This window comes from Oncorhynchus mykiss, chromosome 16 (assembly GCF_057628025.1).
Source record: "Oncorhynchus mykiss isolate SJ-2025 chromosome 16, ASM5762802v1, whole genome shotgun sequence".
In the NCBI taxonomy this organism is placed as follows: Eukaryota; Metazoa; Chordata; class Actinopteri; order Salmoniformes; family Salmonidae; genus Oncorhynchus; species Oncorhynchus mykiss.
In genome coordinates this window covers 13970312-13988430 of record NC_143037.1, presented here as the reverse complement: position 1 = coordinate 13988430, position 18119 = coordinate 13970312, and the positions used below count along the sequence as shown (strand labels likewise).

Sequence of the window (18119 nt, the reverse complement as noted above, 5' to 3'; positions counted from 1 at the left end):
CCTCCCCCGACAGATATTTTTCTCTCGACAGGACCAGAAGGAAAGAAACGCCGCTCAGGCAGATCCCGTTCTAGGTTACTCCTGCTATGTTAGGTTAGTCCTGTTCTGAATCTGAATGTTCTGTACACTCCACAGTAAATTGATCCCAGAATCCCTAATGCTAGTTCATGCTCCATATCACCTCAAAGGAGTAACATGTTAATAATACTATGAAGGATTCACCCTAAATAGCCACTGAGACAGAAAAGGCATGTATGCTTCCCTCAGGAGAGAGGAAGAGGGGGGAGAGGAAAGGGGGGGGGGGGGGGGGGGGGGGGGGGGTAGGCTACATCAGTGCCACCCTTTCAGATGGTCTGTGTTTGTCTGTCTCTCCTCCATCTTCCCTTCAACACAATGGAACAGAACACAAGGTTGACTAAGAAAATAAATACAGAACCTTACAGGTCATAGAGAATTCCCATGGATTATCACTATTAGCGTCACACTACACTCACCCCAGCCCCTACTCAAACTTAGTTTATACAATCTGTATTGCCGTACTTTCATAGCGCCATACTAATGGGTAGACGCTACCCACAAAACCAAACCATTGCCCTTCCTCAATAGCAGCACAGCTGCCCGTGCCCTAAACAAACACATGACAATGCGCTCATCAGTGCTCACACAATACAAGGTTCCAGAGCACCAGCTGGGAAACCAAACAGAAGACAACTAAAGACAGAGTTTCAGAGAGCTCAGGTGCAGGTTCATGAACCCTCAAATAGGCTTGGGCGGTATATACTATATCCCGGGCAATTTGGAAATAACCACAGAATGGTTTTTCAATACCATTGAGACTATTTCTTTGAAGTTTTACAATAAATTGTAATATCTGTAGCTCATTTTTAAGGACATACCTGCAGTGGACTTGTGCAATACGTTAGGAGATAAAGCAGATCCCGTTCTTCATTTCATCTGTCACATTATTTTACATTATGAAGCTTACTGTAGTTCCCCAGAAATGTTGAGCCAGTCGCATTTCAAATTGAAAGTCAGTGTTTTTTTGCTTCAATAGAGTGATCAGGGATGTGCAACTATAGTTTTCCTTCACAGAAAATACATTAGTGCAACGAATTCAGCAGAAAATAGCTTCATTTTCATCAGATGACAACAGAAGTACAACGGTGTATGATAGATGCTGATAGAATGCCTGTTTGGAGAAGTGCAACTGAAGCACAAAATTAGTCTGATGCCGAGCAGAAATTACAATAAGCATATTAGATCTGCATTTACAAAACACAGCAAGATATTTCTTACATGCCTTTTATCATTTGTGCGTTAATGCGACCCTTAAGGGTCATAGTGTGTTCGCTTTCTGCCGTGTTTGAGAAGTCAGCACTTTGGATGAGTTATTTGTACCGCTGCCACTGCTGGATTTCCTTGTCTTTTTTTCTCCTCTCGGTTCTTGGCCTGTCTGCTCCTCCCAACCTCTTCTCCGAGCAGAGCAGGCAGGCCCGTTGCCCTAGCGACTCCAGACTCCACACAGACACAGCATGTACACATGCTGCTCCAGAGCCAGTACTGTTCTTCCATCAGACAGCTTGTTTCAAAACTTTGTTCATTTGCATAATGTCTCTTTGCCTGTAAATGCCCAAACTCAGCAAAAATCACCTTCAGTAGCTCCTACCTATATAAACGCAGCATGTAAAGTGTTGGTCATGAACTGAAATAAAATATCCCAGAATTGTTCCATACGCAAAAAAAGCATATTTCTCTCAAATTGTGCACAAATTTGTTTACATCCGTTAGTAAACATTTCTCCTTTGCCAAGATAATCCATCCACCTGACAGGTGTGGCATATCAAGAAGCGTGATCATTACACAGGTGCACCTTGTGCTGGGGGACAATAAAAGGCCACTCTAAAATATGCAGTTTTGTCACAAACAATGCCACATATGTCTCAAGTTGAGGGAGCGTACAATTGGCATGCTGACTGCAAGAATGTCCACCAGAGCTGTTGTCAGAGAATGTAATGTTTATTTCTCTACCATAAGCCACCTCCAACATCATATTACAGAATTTGGCAGTACATCCAACCGGCTTCACAACCACAGACCACGTATAAACACACCAGCCCAGGACCTCCAAGTTAATCTTCTTCACCTGCGGGATCGCAGCCACCCAGACAGCTGATGAAACTGAGGAGTATTTCTGTCAGTAATAAAGCCCTTTTGTGGGGAAAAACTCATTCTGGTTGGGTGGGCCTGGCTCCCAAATGGATGGGCCTATGCCATCCCAGGTCCACCAATGGCTGCACCCCTGCCCAGTCATGTGAAATTCATAGATTAGGGCTTAATTGATTTCAATTGACTGATTTCCTTATATGAACGGTAACTCAGTAAAACCGTTGACATTTTTGCATGTTGTGTTTATATTTGAGATGGATTGCCTGTCTTTGCAATTAGTTATTTCGCTAGCAGCCTCCATGGAAATTCACTATTACTTGTGCTAATTTTGTTAGCATTCTGGTCATAAACACCCAATGGGCTTTTTTTGCATCTTTTTGGAGCCCCCTTGTGTACTAAGCCTGTAAAACCGTAAATCCCGATATGCGAGAAGGACAGTATGACGATACCGCCAAACCCTACCCTCAAAACAGAAACACAGTCTAAAAGCTGACTTCATCTCTGACTCTACCAGATAATGAGGCAACAAGGCATATTGTGTGTGTGTGTGTGTGTTACTATGTCATCAGATGGTGACTCATCCTGTGAAATTCATACCTCAGATAACAAACATGCAGGTCCAACAAAGTTCAAGAGAATGAATGGACCCTGGCCTGTGAGTGTTTTGTAAAATATGCCAACAGGCTACATCTTCTTCCCATGCTCCCACTGATAAGAACATGGGCCTAAATGTCTTCCTTTTGCTTCAGAGCCTGAGACAGACGGTGTTAACGAGAACAGCAAACACAAACCATTTCTTATCAGCCTGGCAACTTTGAATCACTGGCCAAACTGCTGAGGGGGCATTTCTTTTCAATTTATTTTCTCTATTTCCTCTGATGAAGGGCTCACAGCTGGATAGGTAATATGCCAGACTGTTTCTCAGGACAGACAGACTGTCCTACCTGACTCCAGCAGGCCACACAGGTTTGGCAACGGACAGAGACTGCCACACCCCAGCAGGTACAAAAGCCCAGGCCATTAATTATCTATGGATAGAAGATAGGCTGGGCTGTCACACAGGGAAGAACTTGGAAGAGAGGTGGAGCGGATGAGAGACAGAATGGGGCGTGTCCAGGCCAGTGGGCCAGGAGTGAAGATAGGCAACCTTAGTGTTCTTATTCCCCTGCTCCAGGGCCTCACGTTGCCATTCTTTAACCAAACTGCACATCCACTGTATCAGGCCCGTGTCCACTCTCTCAACTCTGGTGGGACATCATAAAGTAGGATGAGCAGGAACACTGGTTCATTATTTATCATCTTGTTAACGATCACAGTGGCAATTTAATCCCTTCCTCAGAGTGATTAAAGACACCCCAGAGAGAGCTCAGAGGTCAGGGTCTTATGCAGGAGGGTGAAACGTTATAGAATGTTCACATAAAATAGCCCTTATGTTGAACATACTTTCTTCTTTGTCATGGAGAGTAAGCAGGCACTCATGTGAGCTCCAGCTCTAATACATTAGCCTACATATTTTCTGTCTGCACCATTCTAAACCCTTCTGAACACAACCCCAATATCGAAACATTCTAGATACAGCTCAACCTTAAGAGGATAGGAAATGTGTGGCTATATTATTTAACAGCTAGGACGGCATTTTATTTGTGCAAATTTTTCTTACTTTTTAACTCTGCATTGTTGGGTAAGGGTTTGTAAGAAAGCATTTCATGGTAAAGTCTACACCTGTTGTATTTGGCACATGCAACAAATAATACTTGTTTATTATATAGCTGACTGTAAAGAGCGAATGTAAATCATAAACAAGCATTTTTGTCAGAAACACTGACATAATAACATGGTAGTTACGTTGTAATAACATTGAGCAAAAACCTGAGTCACAAAATGTTCAGCATACCTAACATTGACTGACAATATCCACTAACAACTTAGGATACAGTAACCAAACAAGGACAGGCTTGACTGATAATTGTTCTCTGCGTCAGTGCATGCAGAAATCCCGGGCCTGTACTCTGTGGCTCACTGACCCCCATAACCTCATGCAAGGCCTTCTGCCTCTGTAATGGTTACTTTTATTACGAGCTAGAGAAAGAGTGTAGATTACCACTGGGAATCAGGGTTCCCTGTGTTTTTTCTTTACAATTATGGAGCCAAATCAATACCTTAAATCCAACATATGCTGCCTAGACCCTGACACATGGAAGGTTATTTTAAAAGAAGAAATGGCTTTTGTTCATCTCATTCACTCATGTGCAGTGCGGCTGTCCTCCAATGACCACCACACGAACAACTGAATCAATCACAGTTGCCAACTTGCTAAAGACTCTGTGGGGTCTTTTATAATGACAAGGCCAAAACATGACACTTCAATAAATCAGTTTTTACAAGTTGCAGTTGGACTCACTTCCAATTGAAGTATGCATGGAATGCTGTTTCAGAGAGTAATTTGTAGCAGTAAAACAATAGGTTATTTACCACTGGGCCAATTTGACTGGAGCATCCAAGCAGCAAGGCAAGTAAGGGGCCAACACTGGTCTGTGTCTGATGCTCATTTAGAAGTTGAAATGTTATAACATGCTTAACAGTATCTCTGACACATAGTAGTGTAAGTTAGGCATACCAATATACTGTAGCTGTCTCTTAGCTGCTGCAACAGGCCTGAGAAGGGATCGTTAATGTAATGACAAGACAGTAGTACTTCCACTGACACACACAGGCGGCTCAAACTCGGACTTACCTATTGAAACAGATGATGCATTAACATGCACGACCGCAAATTCCTGAATTGACGACTGAATCGGCTGGTTTGATTGAATACCAAGTGCAGGTCCAATTGCTAACGTTGGCTAGTAAGCTAGCTAGCAAATTCAAGCAAGCAGTAGCCTGGCTAGCTAGCTAGTTACCTAAAAAAAAAGTGTTCAGTTAAATGACCTTACAAACACTGCTCGATATGAAAGCACCATATTGATGACTGAGCAAGTCAAATACAAAACATTTTGGCTAGTTGTCAAGTAACATTAACACCTTCCCCTGAAGCAGATGTTTTTATTTTCTTCAGCCAGGCGTATGGCTATGTATGGTCCACCAAAGTATCAAGGTTTTGTCATCGCCTCTCTCCTAGTGATCATTTGTTCATTCAAATTTCTTGTCAAATATTCATTGTCCGAAAAAACGTTTGTTTCGCTTGTTCAGTAGCTAGCTAGTGTTGCTAAGCTCTCCGCTGTCAAGTGCTCTCAGTTGCTCTGCTCACTGGACTCGACTCTCGCTGAATCATCCACAACCACATGCGCACTGCCACTGGTCTCCTAAACCTGTCGCTAGACAAAAACAGTTAGCGTTGATACATTGTGGGAGGCAACAAATCTGACTAGGAAGATTTTTAACTAAACCAAGATAGACCACAGCTTGTCGTGTCAAATGGGAACAAATTAGTCATAGTGGGCAGAACAAACAGGGAGGTGGGCAGAGCCAAGCACGAGCTAGCGAGATCCTATTGGTGTGTTCTAGCCGACTCTGTGATTCGAATGTGTGTAATAACTAAATTCGCCTTTTCACTCATAAACGCAATTTTTTTTTTACATATTTTGCAAAGGGTAATTTCTACAAAAATTTGTTCACTCTGTACAGAACATATTTTAGTTTTGCAAACAGAAAACTGTATTGACATCAAACGTTTAATCGATGAGAAAATGTGCAGAAAATCCATCTCGTTCCAATTTCTCCCACTGGGCTGGTAGTGAGAGGAAACGCCAAGCGGATGCTTCACATTTATACATCCGGTGAAATGCAATATAATAATTGTTTTGGAAGCAATAAAGGATTTATTATTCGAACGTGTCAAATATCCAGCTTTGCAACAGCCCAGACTAATGTCTAGGTTAACAGTGTTATCACATACTTAAATAATAAAAAAAATAGGGGAAAAGAAAATATGAAAACAAACCAAAATCCATTTTAATCACCAAAATGAGCCTCAAAAAGTTCTGCAACTGCAAATGTCAACTTTTCAACTGAGTTTACCATTCATTCATCAAATGTCATTAGCTGTGATTTGGACAGCAATAACACAACATAGTATGGTTTCCATTTGAATGTGAATCCATAACTGAAACACAGTTCACACAGGTGAAATGCCAAACATTGCAGCATTGCATGTCTTCATTGATTACATTCCTGTAATTTAATGTGATATTTTTTTAACCAATTTGTTCCCTCCCACTACATACGTGTTGATTTGTCTCATTTACATCATAAAGTATAGAAAATAATAAAGGCTATAAAATAGTCTGCAGAAAACAAACCTTAAAAGGCCCAATGCAGACTTTTTTATATCGATATCAAATCATTTCTGGGCAACAATTAAGTGCCTTACTACAATAGATTTTCAATAAAATTGACAAATTGCTATTAGAAAAAAAACATTACTCAAGAAATAATTTTGCTAGGAGTTGTCTGAGTGAGGGGAAAACTGAAAACTAGCTGTTATTGGCAGAGAGGTTTGGAACGCTTTGTTATTGGTCTATTAACCAATATACCCCATGTTGATGTCACCATGGAAAGCACAAAACTCCCACACATGCAAAATTGCTGATTAGATGGTAATGTGTAGATTGTATTTTCAACCAGCAACTATCAGGAAATAACGCAGATTATTTATTTATTTTTCCCATCAGCTATTGTACAATATGATATAAACACAGGAACATTTTATTTAGCCTGCACTGGGTCTTAAGAAACAAGTACATGTGGTAAACAAATTAAATCTGACTGATGTTGTGGAAGTACAGGCTAGTCAGCCGAGCGGTTCTGTTATAATACAAAACCTACAGCTTTTTCATAGCCCAACCTCCAGATTCAGTTTTACAGGCTTTTTCCAAATAATATCAATGCATCTCTGGCTGCAAAATGTTAGCTATATGCTTATTTAAGCTAAATAACTGATCTTATAAAAGTTGCATGATTATGTACAGTATACACTAACATTACATTATTCAACATAGGCATATTTGGTTTCTGCGTTTCACTAGTTTACTTTTCATAATTGCTTAAATGGGAACAAAAACACCTAGCTCCTGACAGCAAATCCTATTTCATTAAAAAACAAAAAATAAAAACATTTTTGCCCAGGCTAAAATCAAGTTGAAGGGGGTTCCCCTAGCGATTAACGTGCCAGTCTTCAAGGCTCTCTTTAACAGCAACGCAAACGACAACAAAAGCCTCTCAAAGATTGAAACTGTTTGCCCATCACTATGTTAGGTTGAGGCATAAACACATTTGTGCATCTTAAGATTCCGTTTGTCTGAATACCTCTTCCCACATTTATCACAGATGTACTGTTTCCCTCCTGCGTGGACATGCCTCTTGTGTGTTCGGAGATGACTGCCCTGACTGAAGGTCTTCCCACAGATTTCACAGCTGTACGGCTTCTCTCCTGTATGGATTCTCTGGTGCAACTTCAGACTGTTGGCGTTGTTGAATCTTTTCTCGCAGAAGCTACACTGGAAAGGTCTCTCGTTAGAGTGGGTGCGTCCGTGAGACATGAGACTACTCTGCTGACTGAAGGTCTTGCCGCATTCTGTGCAGATATATGGCCTCTCTCCAGTGTGGATGCGCTTGTGTATTTTAAGATTAACCGATTGACGGAATGTCTTGCCACACAAGTCACAACTAAATGGCCTGACGCCTGTATGAATACGCTGGTGGTTCTTCAGATTGACAGCGTGACGGAAACTCTTCTCACACTGAATACACTTGAAGGGCTTTTGTCCAGTGTGAATGAGTTGATGGGTCTTCAGTGTTACAGCGCGTGTGAAGCCTTTCCCGCACAGTAAACAGGTGAAGATTTTCTCTCCCGTGTGAATTTGCTGGTGTCTAGACAGATTCTGAGCCAGGTTGAAGCTCTTGCCACACACAGTGCAGCTGTAAGGCTTTTCGCCCGTGTGGATTATCGAATGGGTCTTGAGGTGCGCCTGCTTGCCGAAGCATTTCCCACACACGCCACATATGAAGGGCTTCTCACCAGTGTGGGTGCGGATGTGATCATTACAACTCTGTTTGTGGGCAAATGCTTTGTTGCAGAACATGCACACAAATGGTTTCTCGCCAGTGTGAAGTCGCTGGTGGGATTTGAGGTTACTCTGCGTGGAGAAACTTTTCCCACACTCTGTGCAAATGAAGAGCTTCTTTTGGGCAAACAAAGTCTCCAATAGGATGTCTGTGGGGTTCACCAGGGGGCCATCGCTAATCATACCATACTGGTGCTCTGAAGAAGAGTTTCCTGCAAAAGCATCATCGGCAGCTCCTGTAAGACATGCATAAAACATGTCCGTGAACAAAATATCCATGAAAATATATAATCTCAGGTGGCAGTTAATACTATGATATGAGCTGATCTTATGCACTGTCAAGACACAAGTACTTGCTTTATACTTACTCTCTGCAATGGCCCCCAGGTCTATTTGCCCATGCTCATCTTTGACAGAAACAGCCAAGACAAGGGGAGATTCTGGTGTGTCCAATTCCTCCACATCTGCAGACTACCAGCACAAACAGATTGATTAGGTGTGAAAATGTGGAGCATAATTGGATCATATTATAGAAATGGCACAGAATGGACACAGACTACAAACATTTAATGGTTTGCCTATTGAAACCAGCCAAAGTGTTTGCAGAAACTATTACATTGTGATAATGGCACCGGAGGGGATGGCTGCCGTTTTATGGGCTCTTAACCAATTACCTCGACTAACAGGTACCCCAGCGTATTGACTCTGTACCGGTACCCCCTGTATATAGTCTCGCTATTGTTATTTTACTGCTACTCTTAAATTAGTTGTTACTTTTATTTATTATTTTGGGGGGGGGGGGGGGTGTTTTTCTTCAAACTGCATTGTTGGTTAAGGGCTTGTAAGTAAGCATTTCACTGTGAGGTCTACACCTGTTGTATTTCAGCGCATGTGATAAATAACATTTCATTTGATAACAATTCCATTACTCTTGAAGCAACCTGCAAAGAGCTTACCTCCATTGAAATAGTTTGCGCCGCAGATGTACCACTTCCGCCATAAGAATGTTCCTCCGCTGCACCAATGAAAGAGAAGTGAGGCATAAATAGGTAGTTCTTCTTCTTCAGGTGAAGCTAGTACTTTTTAGTTCTTCTTGTAGTGCAACAGATAAAGAAATAAAAACATCTGTTACTTACCCATTCCTCCAACTGACAGAATATTCAAGATGCTCGCTTGTGGTTTGGCTTTTTTCCCTCTATGGCCTTTGAAGGACTTGGATTCAAAGTCCATCAAAAACTTTGTTTCATCCACAATTTTCATTATTTTACCCAATGCCTCATTTCCCAGTACCTCCATGATTGTGGCAAAGTCTGTCTGTAAATGAAAGAGATTATTTTATTTCACCTTTATTTAACCAGGTAGTCTAGTTGAGAACAAGTTCTCATTTGCAACTGCGACCTGGCCAAGATAAAGCGTAGCAATTCGACACATACAACACAGAGTTACACATGGAATAAACAAAACATACAGTCAATAATACAGTAGAACAAAAGAAAACAAAAAGTCTATATACAGGGAGTGCAAATGAGGTAAGTTAAGGAAATAAATAGGCCATGGTGGCAAAGTAATTACAATATAGCAATTAAATACTGGAATGGTAGATCGGCAGAAGATGAATGTGCAGGTAGAGATACTGGGGTGCAAAGGAGCAAAATAAATAAATAAATACCAGTATGGGGATGAGGTAGGTAGATCGATGGGCTGTTTACAGATGGGCTATGTACAGGTGCAGTGATCTGTAAGCTGCTCTGACAATGAGTGCTTAAAGCTAGTGAGGGAGATGTGAGTCTCCAGCTTCAGAGATTTTTGCAATTCGTTCCAGTTATGGGCAGCAGAGAACTGGAAGGAAAGACGACCAAAGGAGGAATTGGCTTTGGGGGTGACCAGTGAGATATACCTGCTGGAGCGCTTGCTACGAGTGGGTGCTGCTATGGTGACCAGTGAGCTGAGATAAGGCGGGGCTTTACCTAGCAGAGACTTGTAGATAACCTGTAGCCAGTGGGTTTGGCAACGAGTATGAAGCGAGGGCCAACCAACGAGAGCGTACAGGTCGCAATGGTGGGTAGTGTTTGGGCTTTGGTGACAAAACGGATGGCACTGTGATAGACTGCATCCAGTTTGTTGAGTGTTGGAGGCTATTTTATAGATGACATCACCGAAGTCGAGGATCGGTAGGATGGTCAGTTTTAAGAGGGTATGTTTGGCAGCATGAGTGAAGGATGCTTTGTTGCGATATAGGAAGCCGATTCTAGATTTAATTTTGGATTGGAGATGCTTAATGTGAGTCTGGAAGGATAGTTTACAGTCTAACCAGACACCCAGGTATTTGTAGTTGTCCACGTATTCTAAGTCAGAGCCGTCCAGAGTAGTGATGCTGTAGTGATAAGCAATGTATTATTTCAAAACATACAATGAATAGATTGAGGGTGGCTATTGTATTCATGCATGCCCCTTTCCATGGTATCTGCCACCTGTAACTGTTAATAAACATGATGTCCTATTGGACAACTGATCTGTGTTAAGGGAAAAGCTAGTTAGCTTGCTTCAGTATCCTAGCCAGATGCTAGGCCTTTCCTCTCTCACTCGTGGTGACTTACCATCTTATTCTGACTCTCCGTCTGCACTTTTGCCGATAATTCTTCATCCTCGCTATGCCCCTGGGTCAGTTCCAGGCTGAACACGAAAACAGAACTGTCCTCTACAAGTTTACCTAGTTCGGCCACCGCCGCGTGAACAAGGGTCTCCATGACAGAGGCCAACTGGGTCTGCAACGCGATGAAATTTGACATTCTGTTTGTTGGTGTTTATCTCGAGCTTAGCTAATTGACCACTCTTTTAGATGAGCATTTATGAATTATTAAGATAATACCACATACAGGTGAAGCTAGTACATCAATATATTTGATTAATTAGGAGTACAGAGACTCTTTTATTTGTGAATGTGCTCACACGGAAGTATTTTGTGAACTCCAAACTTCTAGTTCCGGTTTAGAAGTGAGTTGAGTTTATTAAAGAGACAGCTACTATATTTTGAAAGCTACCAAGTTGTACATTACCTTATTCAAACACACTGTAATGTGATTATTTTGTTTATTTAATACTTGACCTTCCAGGAAACCCCATACGTTTATTTACTTTGGCATTTAAACATTGGGCATCTGGTAATCAAGGGCATTGAGAATCTTTGAAGAGGCTGTTTCGAAAACCTTTGGGGCGCTCATATGAATTATACGATGACGCAAATACCGCGCCAAATTTTGTAGAGAGCTGCTTGCTTGTTGACAATTGGGAGCTAGAAAGGTACCTAGCTTGCTATCCAAAAGACACGGACACAATCACCATAATAACCTGTCATTCACTCCAGTCAAAGGACGCGTGAGTTGGGAGACATTCTTATTTTTGTTTGTATGTCCAGTCGGAATAGCTAGTTCCACAATTTCTGTAGGTAGAGGCCGGGGCCAGTTCCAGTGTCAGTGAGATATTTACGTTAGCTAGCTAGCATCAGCTGCTCGCTAAGTAGCGCAATCTAGCTAGCTAGTTAACGTTGAGCGACAAGCTAAATTATTGAAATTGACAGTCATGTTATTGACGATTTTGTGTAGTTGTAGCTCCGACTTTGTGCGTTTGGTTATTGTTTTGGGGAAGTGAATTTGAGATAGACGCTACTGTTTGGGCAGAAAGAGAGCCAGAAAGAGTAACGTTAAGGGGGATAGCGTAACGTTAGTTGGCTAGTTACATTAGCTATATCACTGCCAGTTAATTCCTCACACATTGTTTACATTTTATGTTGCATTTTTCTTTATTTGTCCTAGTTGCTAGGGGAAGCAGACATGGGTTTACTGGATCAATGTGAGGAGCTGTTCAAGACGTCAAACCTTTATGATGTAATCGGTGTCACAAATGATGCATCGGAGGCAGAGGTTCGACGGGGTTATTATAAAGTCTCACTACAAGTCCACCCTGACAGATCACCAGGTGACGGGCAAGCCACTGCCAAGTTCCAGGTAGGCAAGACAACACTTACATTAAAAAAAATAATGTGTGAACGTTTGTTTACCTTTAAAACCTTGGTTGATATATTGGGAGGAGCAGGTGTCCGATGATCAGTTTCTGTCCTGTTTGATATCTTGATGTGTTACTAGACTCTAGGAAAGGTGTATGCAGTCTTGAGTGACAAAGACCAAAGGGCCATTTACGACGAGCAGGGCATAGTAGACGAGGAGTCCGACTCACTTGACCAAGATCGTAACTGGGAAGAATATTGGAGAACAATGTTTCCTAAGGTAGGACTTCAAGTTAAGCATTTTTCCCCCAGTGTAAGTTACAAATGGATACATTCAGTGCCTAGTGAAAGTCTTCACATCCGCCTTGCACAGTTTTCACATTCTGCAGCCTTAAATTAAAATCTCAGCTACAATGAATTAACACTGTACATTCAGAAAGTCCCAGGCCTGGACATGATCAGTTATGTCAAGACTGTGCATTATCTTTGCAGATCACACTTCAAGATATCCTGAACTTTGAGAAGTCCTACAAGGACTCTGAGGAAGAAAAGCATGATCTGATGCGGGTCTATGAGGAGCACAAGGGCGACATGGACATGATCATGGAGAACGTGCTGTGTGCCACCCAGGAGGACGAGCCACGGATCAGAGCCGTCCTCCAGTGCGCCATCGACTCCAAGGTGCTGCCGGCTCACAAGGCTTTCACCAACGAGAGTGCTAAGAAGAAAAGCAGCCGCAAACGCAAGGTGTGTGAACTAATCCACCACTCTATATATATTCCTCAGTGCATTTTGAGTTTGTTTTATCTCATGCTCTTATCACAGAGACATAGCTAACTGATACAGGTGAACATCAGTATGGTCACCATTGCAGCTGTCAATGTTTGTGTCATTGTGTTTCCAGGCCGATAAAGAGCGTAAAGAGGCAGAGGAGATGCAGAAAGAGATGGGCCTGAACAGCGAGGACAGCCTGGTGGCCATGATCAAGGTGAGACAGTTAGTTGACCAACGTGGTACAACGTAACTGTAAAACCATTACTGACCTTTTTTCGAAGCTGCCATTGGTTATGTATCTCTTATCCCCCCCTCCTTTTCTTTTATTTCAGAAAAATCAGAAGTCAAAAGAGGCAGGCTTTAACAATTTTATGGATAACATGGAGGCAAAGTACTGCAAGAAAAGACCAAGCTCCTCCTCAGGAAGGAAGGGAAAGAAGTGACTTTTTTTCTAACTCACCTCTGCGCTCTTGCTAACAGTCATCTGTTTTCATTATATGTTATGATTAAAAGTTGATCCTGCGCAAAGACAGTTCTTGAGACCACTCTGTCATAGTGAAAGATGATATTCTGTTCATAAGTCACTTAGGACCTAAACATGGTCCGATGATTTGAGTGGCAGGGGATGTGCCTATATATATGGGGGGGTGTCACTATGAAAGAAGTCATATGTATATTTCCAAAGATTTAAAAAAATAAAAACGATTTACTTGGTAACGGAAAGTCTTATCATACTAGCTTCTGTAACCAGTGGCCTAGATGGTTATGTAGCAACAACACATTATCAAGACATTGTGATGTAATGTTGCCGATTGGTTTTATGTTTAGCCCTTAAGGATTATTTTATTTTTCACATTGCACTTAAATGTATTTGGTTTTTAAGTCAAAAAATAAAAGCGTCCAAAATGTTCAGTCTCTCTTGGTGGCAACAGCAGGCTTAAAATATGTATGTTTAGGCTTTATGGTTTTATTCAGTTAGTTTCTGTACATACACCAATCAGGCTTAAAAAACATCAGTTTAGGTTTTATGGTTTTATTAATTTAGTTATCTGTACATACAAGTATGATATTATTACAGTACTGATACACTTATTACAACCATTCACTTTGTAAATCATTTTGAGAATCATTGCAATACTGTGGAGGTAGTTACAGTATTTAAACTAAATCAACAGTTTAAACTTCATAAAGGCCTAGTGATCACACAAATGTATGCAAAAATGTCCTTTACATAGTGTATATATATATATATATATATATAATAAGAATAAAAAATGTTAGCTATAAGCCAAGCCCTTTGATGGTATTACAGTATCTCTTGAAACACAATGTCCTGGTCAAACACTTTTTTCCTCAAGTGAGATGTATTTCCTGTCAGTTCCATCCATGTCTGCTTTTGACCTGTATGTTTCATTCCCGTCTGTGTGTGTTACCAAGCACTTAAACAGTACAGTGTTCCTGCCTGGTCTTCTAAAATCATCTGTGTGGTGTGTTTGCAGCTTTGAGGCTCTCTGTTGTCCACCCATCTTGCTATGATTTGAGGTGTTGTTGATTGGCCCATTCCTGGATCAACCGGTTAGCTATGGCGTAGCTTGGTGGGACCCAGAACACAGTAGGCTCTCCTTTGTTGTTCCGTGGTGGTGCCTTGATCGCCAGCGCCTCTTGGACTTCCTCTAGGCTGAACCACCGTGCATCCTCTAACTCCACCTTATCCACACTGACCTGTTAGGCAAAGCAGTTCAGATCAGCAACGTACAATTAATTCAGTTTTCAACTTATTTTATTTATTTCAATGTACACTGTATTGACATGGAAAATATTTTCTTTATATAGAGCTTTTTATTACAAGTATAATCTCACAGTTTCCTTAAAAATTAAATGAACAAAAAACAATTGAACAAAACAAATGTGATCTGGCAGTTATTGGACACTAAATGTACAACAATGGATAAGCAGGGTTGGATTACCGACCTGATTTTATGTTTGAGTAACTGAAATAACATATGAACCCTGCATTAACCATGACAAAATGTGTAGAATTGCAGAAAATTTGCTTTAAAACTGCAACACTTTATCTCTGGCCCATGGCAAAATGTGTAGAATTGCAGGAAATTAGCTTTAGAACTGCAAAATATTCTCTCTGCCACCCAGAAATAGGTCAAAAAATGTTTGGACCTAGGCCCCAGATTTGGTTAGTCCAGGCCTGTGGAGAAGGCTTCGTCTAGATGTCTTGCTCACACTCAAGCCAAATTAATGTATGAACACAGAGAAAGTTAGAATAGTGAGGCAGCCATTGACTGACGTGTGTCTTGTCTGGGTTGACGGTGGCGTGACAGGCCACCATGAAGGAGCTCTGTGGGAAGGGCCAGTGCTGAGAGCCTGAGTACTGGATAGACTCTACCTCCAGCCCCACCTCCTCAGCTATCTCCCTGCGGAGTGCCTCCTCCATGGTCTCACCTGTTGACACATTCAGGAACCTATACCAGTGCTTATGCCAACAGTAATATATTAGTCTTAACAAGTACAGTTATGGATAAGTGAGTTACATCTCTCAGGCTGTTTACATCTGGGTAGCATATTAGGACTGGATGTAGCCTATGTAATAGACATGTTATAGTCAATACACATGCCTCATTGGTTTGAAATGTGCGGCATGAGACTCACCAATGTCACAGAAGCCTGCCAGTGCACTGTACATCCCCCGTGGAAAGGTGGACTGCCTCCCCAGCAAACACCTTTTCCCATCAGACACCAGTACGATCACCACCGGAGACATCTGTAGAAAAACAAAAGACACAACAGAACTACTTTTCACCCAGCTTGGGGAAATGTACTAACTACTCTATTTCATGATGAAAATCCAATGTGAAATGAGAGCTGTTAAATAGCTGATTGACCTTTTATAATTGCTAGATAAGCCCAGTTTCTTACCTTAGGGTAATAAGTGATCCCACTGCTGTGACACACACGCTGACTGCCAGACTGGTTCCTTTGGGTGGGCTGCCCAGTGGAGCTGCAGAAGCCATTGGTCTGGTGCCAGCGAAGGAGAGCCTGCCCCTGATGATCAAAACATACACCCAGGTATTATAGCAAACACAGAGAGACACACGGTCTAATACAATACTAGAAAAACACAGTGCAACACTAGATTGGAGACTTGACTCCAATACCCACTCTGGCTACAAGCGGTGCCTCAGACCCTCTCAGTAGGAAGAAGGCTTTCCTCAGGTCTACGAAGGTTCCTCTACACAGCTCCTCCACAGCAGCCTGCTCAATCGCCCCTACAGCACAGAGAGACAGTCGGTCAACCTGTCGTCTGACCCAAGAGACACAGAGGACAATGTACTGTAGGTGGAGAACGAGATGGATTATTATTCCAGATGGGAATTTGATGTACCAACTAACTCTATGTTCCATGAAGTAATGTATTACATGTCTGGATGTTCTCGTACCAACATCAAAGGAGAACTGTGCTTCGTTCTGTTCAGTGCAGTTGATGAGAATGGATTCCTTCACCATCTCCTTGTCCTCTCCAAGCTTTTCGAGAATCTCTTCTACATCTGGGAGGAACAAATGTATTTCCATGACATGCATACTACATGTTTGTGTTGGTATATACAGGTACATCTCTGTTGAAAGTTGTTCCTGTCAAGAAATGCCCATTTCTATTATGTCATTGCAATAATGTCACTCTCAATTTAGTGGATTCTGAAGTGAGAGGGGGCTGTCCTTGTTATATACAGTTAGTCTCAATCCTAGCTTCAATGGCACTAATCCTCTGGCCATACAATACCTTTGGTCTGGAGAGCTGGGAGCTGGTATATTCCACTGTCAGTCCGCCGCAGTAGAGGAGCCAGTTTGTGATAGAGGAAAATATTCCCAGACTGCAATGCTGCTCGACACGCCTCATCCTCCTCCTTTATCTTATTCAAGTGCCTAAATCAGACATGCCATAACTTTAGCATGAATGTAATCCCATTCAACCGTTATCTAACTTGCAGTATGTTTATTAAATGGGTGGGTATATCTTCTGACAGTTAACTGAACTGACCTCATCCTGGACACATAGCTGGCGGAGGACCGTGAGACCATCCACTTGGGTCTGAAGAGAATTCTCAGTGGCTGGAGCATGTTTAGGGTCCCACAGATCTACATACAATGAGAACAATTGGTCCCAGGTGAGTTGTATTGTGTAGAACATCTGAAATAATGAACGCAATACAAATAAATATTACATGTAAACAAATTAAAAGGAATCAAGGTGAAACACAAGGTAGATGATAGTGGAAACTGTCTTTGTAGCGCTGTTCTGGCTTAACCAGAGGACTGAGCTCTGGTTCCAATGGAGCAGAGCCTGCCAAAGAAGCCATATCGTGGTGAGTTCTAGTAAGAAACATTTAGTTTTAATAATTAAATAAATGCAGTGAAACCACATCTCAATCAATGTATGTACAAGTATGTTACAAGTATATTCTTTGCATTTGAGTGTTGTCCTTCACGTATATGTTCATGAACAATCGCATGTAGAGGACAGTGCACTCTGACAGTAGCCTACACGTTGTACCGACTCTTTAGGACTTCAAAATGGAGGTTGTTTCGTAATGTCTACTATGAGCGGCACAAGTTCTTGCCAAACCATTACTAGGCTAAACTAAACTGAAAACATGATACCGTAAGACAAAATAAATCTAAATTCACCTTGCTTGCAGTCCAAATCCTCAAACGAAAAAAATAGAAAGGGAAAACAACTTGCGTCAAGGCACAGAGACCAAACGTGTTAACAGACAGAGCGTGCAGCGACCTCTGCCACTGACAGAGGGTATGTCTTCTCTGTAATAGTGGAGTCAAATATAATTTGACCTCATTCATCTGTAGTTGAGTTGTTTTTTATTGGAAAATGGCAATGGATAAGATTATTTTGTGTTGCAATAATTAACTATCAATTGATTGCATTTCATTGATGGAAAAACCAGATCAAATAACTAATCACTTGACTTTTTTTTCCTTTCAATTGACATTCCAGTCTCTTCACATTTTTCAATATGCTGTTATAGCTGGAGTTAGGCCTGGACTACAGTAGTATTCCTCACCTGCTTACCATTGACTGTATGATC

At 41.6% G+C, this 18119-nt stretch overlaps 4 protein-coding genes across 15 annotated transcripts in view; 1 reads left to right on the top strand and 3 right to left on the bottom strand.

The window, feature by feature from the left end:
- Positions 1-5597, bottom strand: part of ccser2b (coiled-coil serine-rich protein 2b) — a 121957-nt gene extending 116360 nt beyond the window's left edge. For all 6 annotated transcript variants that reach the window (XM_021564846.3, XM_036946256.2, XM_090201968.1 and 3 more), the window contains exon 1: positions 4901-5597. The gene's annotated coding sequence lies outside the window, so the exon portion shown is untranslated. The remainder of the gene's footprint in view (positions 1-4900) is intronic.
- A 367-nt stretch (positions 5598-5964) lies between these two features.
- LOC110491412 (uncharacterized) lies at positions 5965-11224 on the bottom strand. Its single transcript, XM_021564839.3, has 5 exons — positions 10826-11224; positions 9365-9542; positions 9185-9243; positions 8597-8699; positions 5965-8464 (listed from the first exon to the last, which is right to left on the bottom strand). Exons 1-5 carry the CDS (start codon positions 11015-11017, stop codon positions 7416-7418), a joined length of 1581 nt encoding a protein of 526 aa, XP_021420514.1. The 5' UTR covers positions 11018-11224; the 3' UTR covers positions 5965-7415.
- Positions 10102-13913, top strand: dnajc9 (DnaJ heat shock protein family (Hsp40) member C9). Of its 2 annotated transcripts, none has more exons than XM_036946255.2 (6): positions 10102-10286; positions 12041-12232; positions 12371-12511; positions 12724-12978; positions 13136-13219; positions 13338-13913. In XM_036946255.2, the coding sequence occupies exons 1-6, from the start codon at positions 10245-10247 to the stop codon at positions 13446-13448; spliced, it is 825 nt and encodes a 274-aa protein (XP_036802150.2). In that variant the 5' UTR covers positions 10102-10244; the 3' UTR covers positions 13449-13913. The 2 variants fall into 2 exon arrangements, with proteins under 2 accessions (XP_036802150.2, XP_021420518.1); XM_021564843.3 differs by lacking the exon at positions 10102-10286 and adding an exon at positions 11209-11603.
- A 95-nt stretch (positions 13914-14008) lies between these two features.
- On the bottom strand, positions 14009-17817 carry nudt13 (nudix (nucleoside diphosphate linked moiety X)-type motif 13). 6 transcript variants are annotated; one of them, XM_021564841.3, is made up of 9 exons: positions 17704-17817; positions 17057-17206; positions 16799-16941; positions 16458-16565; positions 16180-16286; positions 15937-16062; positions 15670-15781; positions 15308-15462; positions 14009-14727 (listed from the first exon to the last, which is right to left on the bottom strand). In XM_021564841.3, exons 2-9 carry the CDS (start codon positions 17134-17136, stop codon positions 14536-14538), a joined length of 1023 nt encoding a protein of 340 aa, XP_021420516.1. In that variant the 5' UTR covers positions 17137-17206; positions 17704-17817; the 3' UTR covers positions 14009-14535. The 6 variants fall into 6 exon arrangements, with proteins under 6 accessions (XP_021420516.1, XP_090058097.1, XP_021420515.1 ...); XM_090201971.1 differs by having other exon boundaries at positions 15407-15462; XM_021564840.3 differs by having other exon boundaries at positions 17057-17154.
- Positions 17818-18119: the final 302 nt, after the last annotated feature.

Excerpts from the sequence above, each read along its gene's own strand:
- nudt13 (XM_021564841.3), bottom strand. The coding sequence starts at position 17,136 with ATGCTCCAGCCACTGAGAATTCTCTTCAGACCCAAGTGGATGGTCTCA. Across the intron at positions 16,942-17,056 it reads AGCTATGTGTCCAGGATGAG|GCACTTGAATAAGATAAAGG; the intron begins GTCAGTTCAGTT and ends TGTCTGATTTAG. Across the intron at positions 16,287-16,457 it reads ACAGTTCTCCTTTGATGTTG|GGGCGATTGAGCAGGCTGCT; the intron begins GTACGAGAACAT and ends TCTGTGCTGTAG.
- dnajc9 (XM_036946255.2), top strand. The coding sequence starts at position 10,245 with ATGAAGCGAGGGCCAACCAACGAGAGCGTACAGGTCGCAATG. Across the intron at positions 10,287-12,040 it reads AGAGCGTACAGGTCGCAATG|TTGCTAGGGGAAGCAGACAT; the intron begins GTGGGTAGTGTT and ends TATTTGTCCTAG. Across the intron at positions 12,512-12,723 it reads GGAGAACAATGTTTCCTAAG|ATCACACTTCAAGATATCCT; the intron begins GTAGGACTTCAA and ends TTATCTTTGCAG.
- LOC110491412 (XM_021564839.3), bottom strand. The coding sequence starts at position 11,017 with ATGTCAAATTTCATCGCGTTGCAGACCCAGTTGGCCTCTGTCATGGAG. Across the intron at positions 9,244-9,364 it reads TCTGTCAGTTGGAGGAATGG|CGGAGGAACATTCTTATGGC; the intron begins GTAAGTAACAGA and ends TCATTGGTGCAG. Across the intron at positions 8,465-8,596 it reads CCTGGGGGCCATTGCAGAGA|GAGCTGCCGATGATGCTTTT; the intron begins GTAAGTATAAAG and ends CATGTCTTACAG.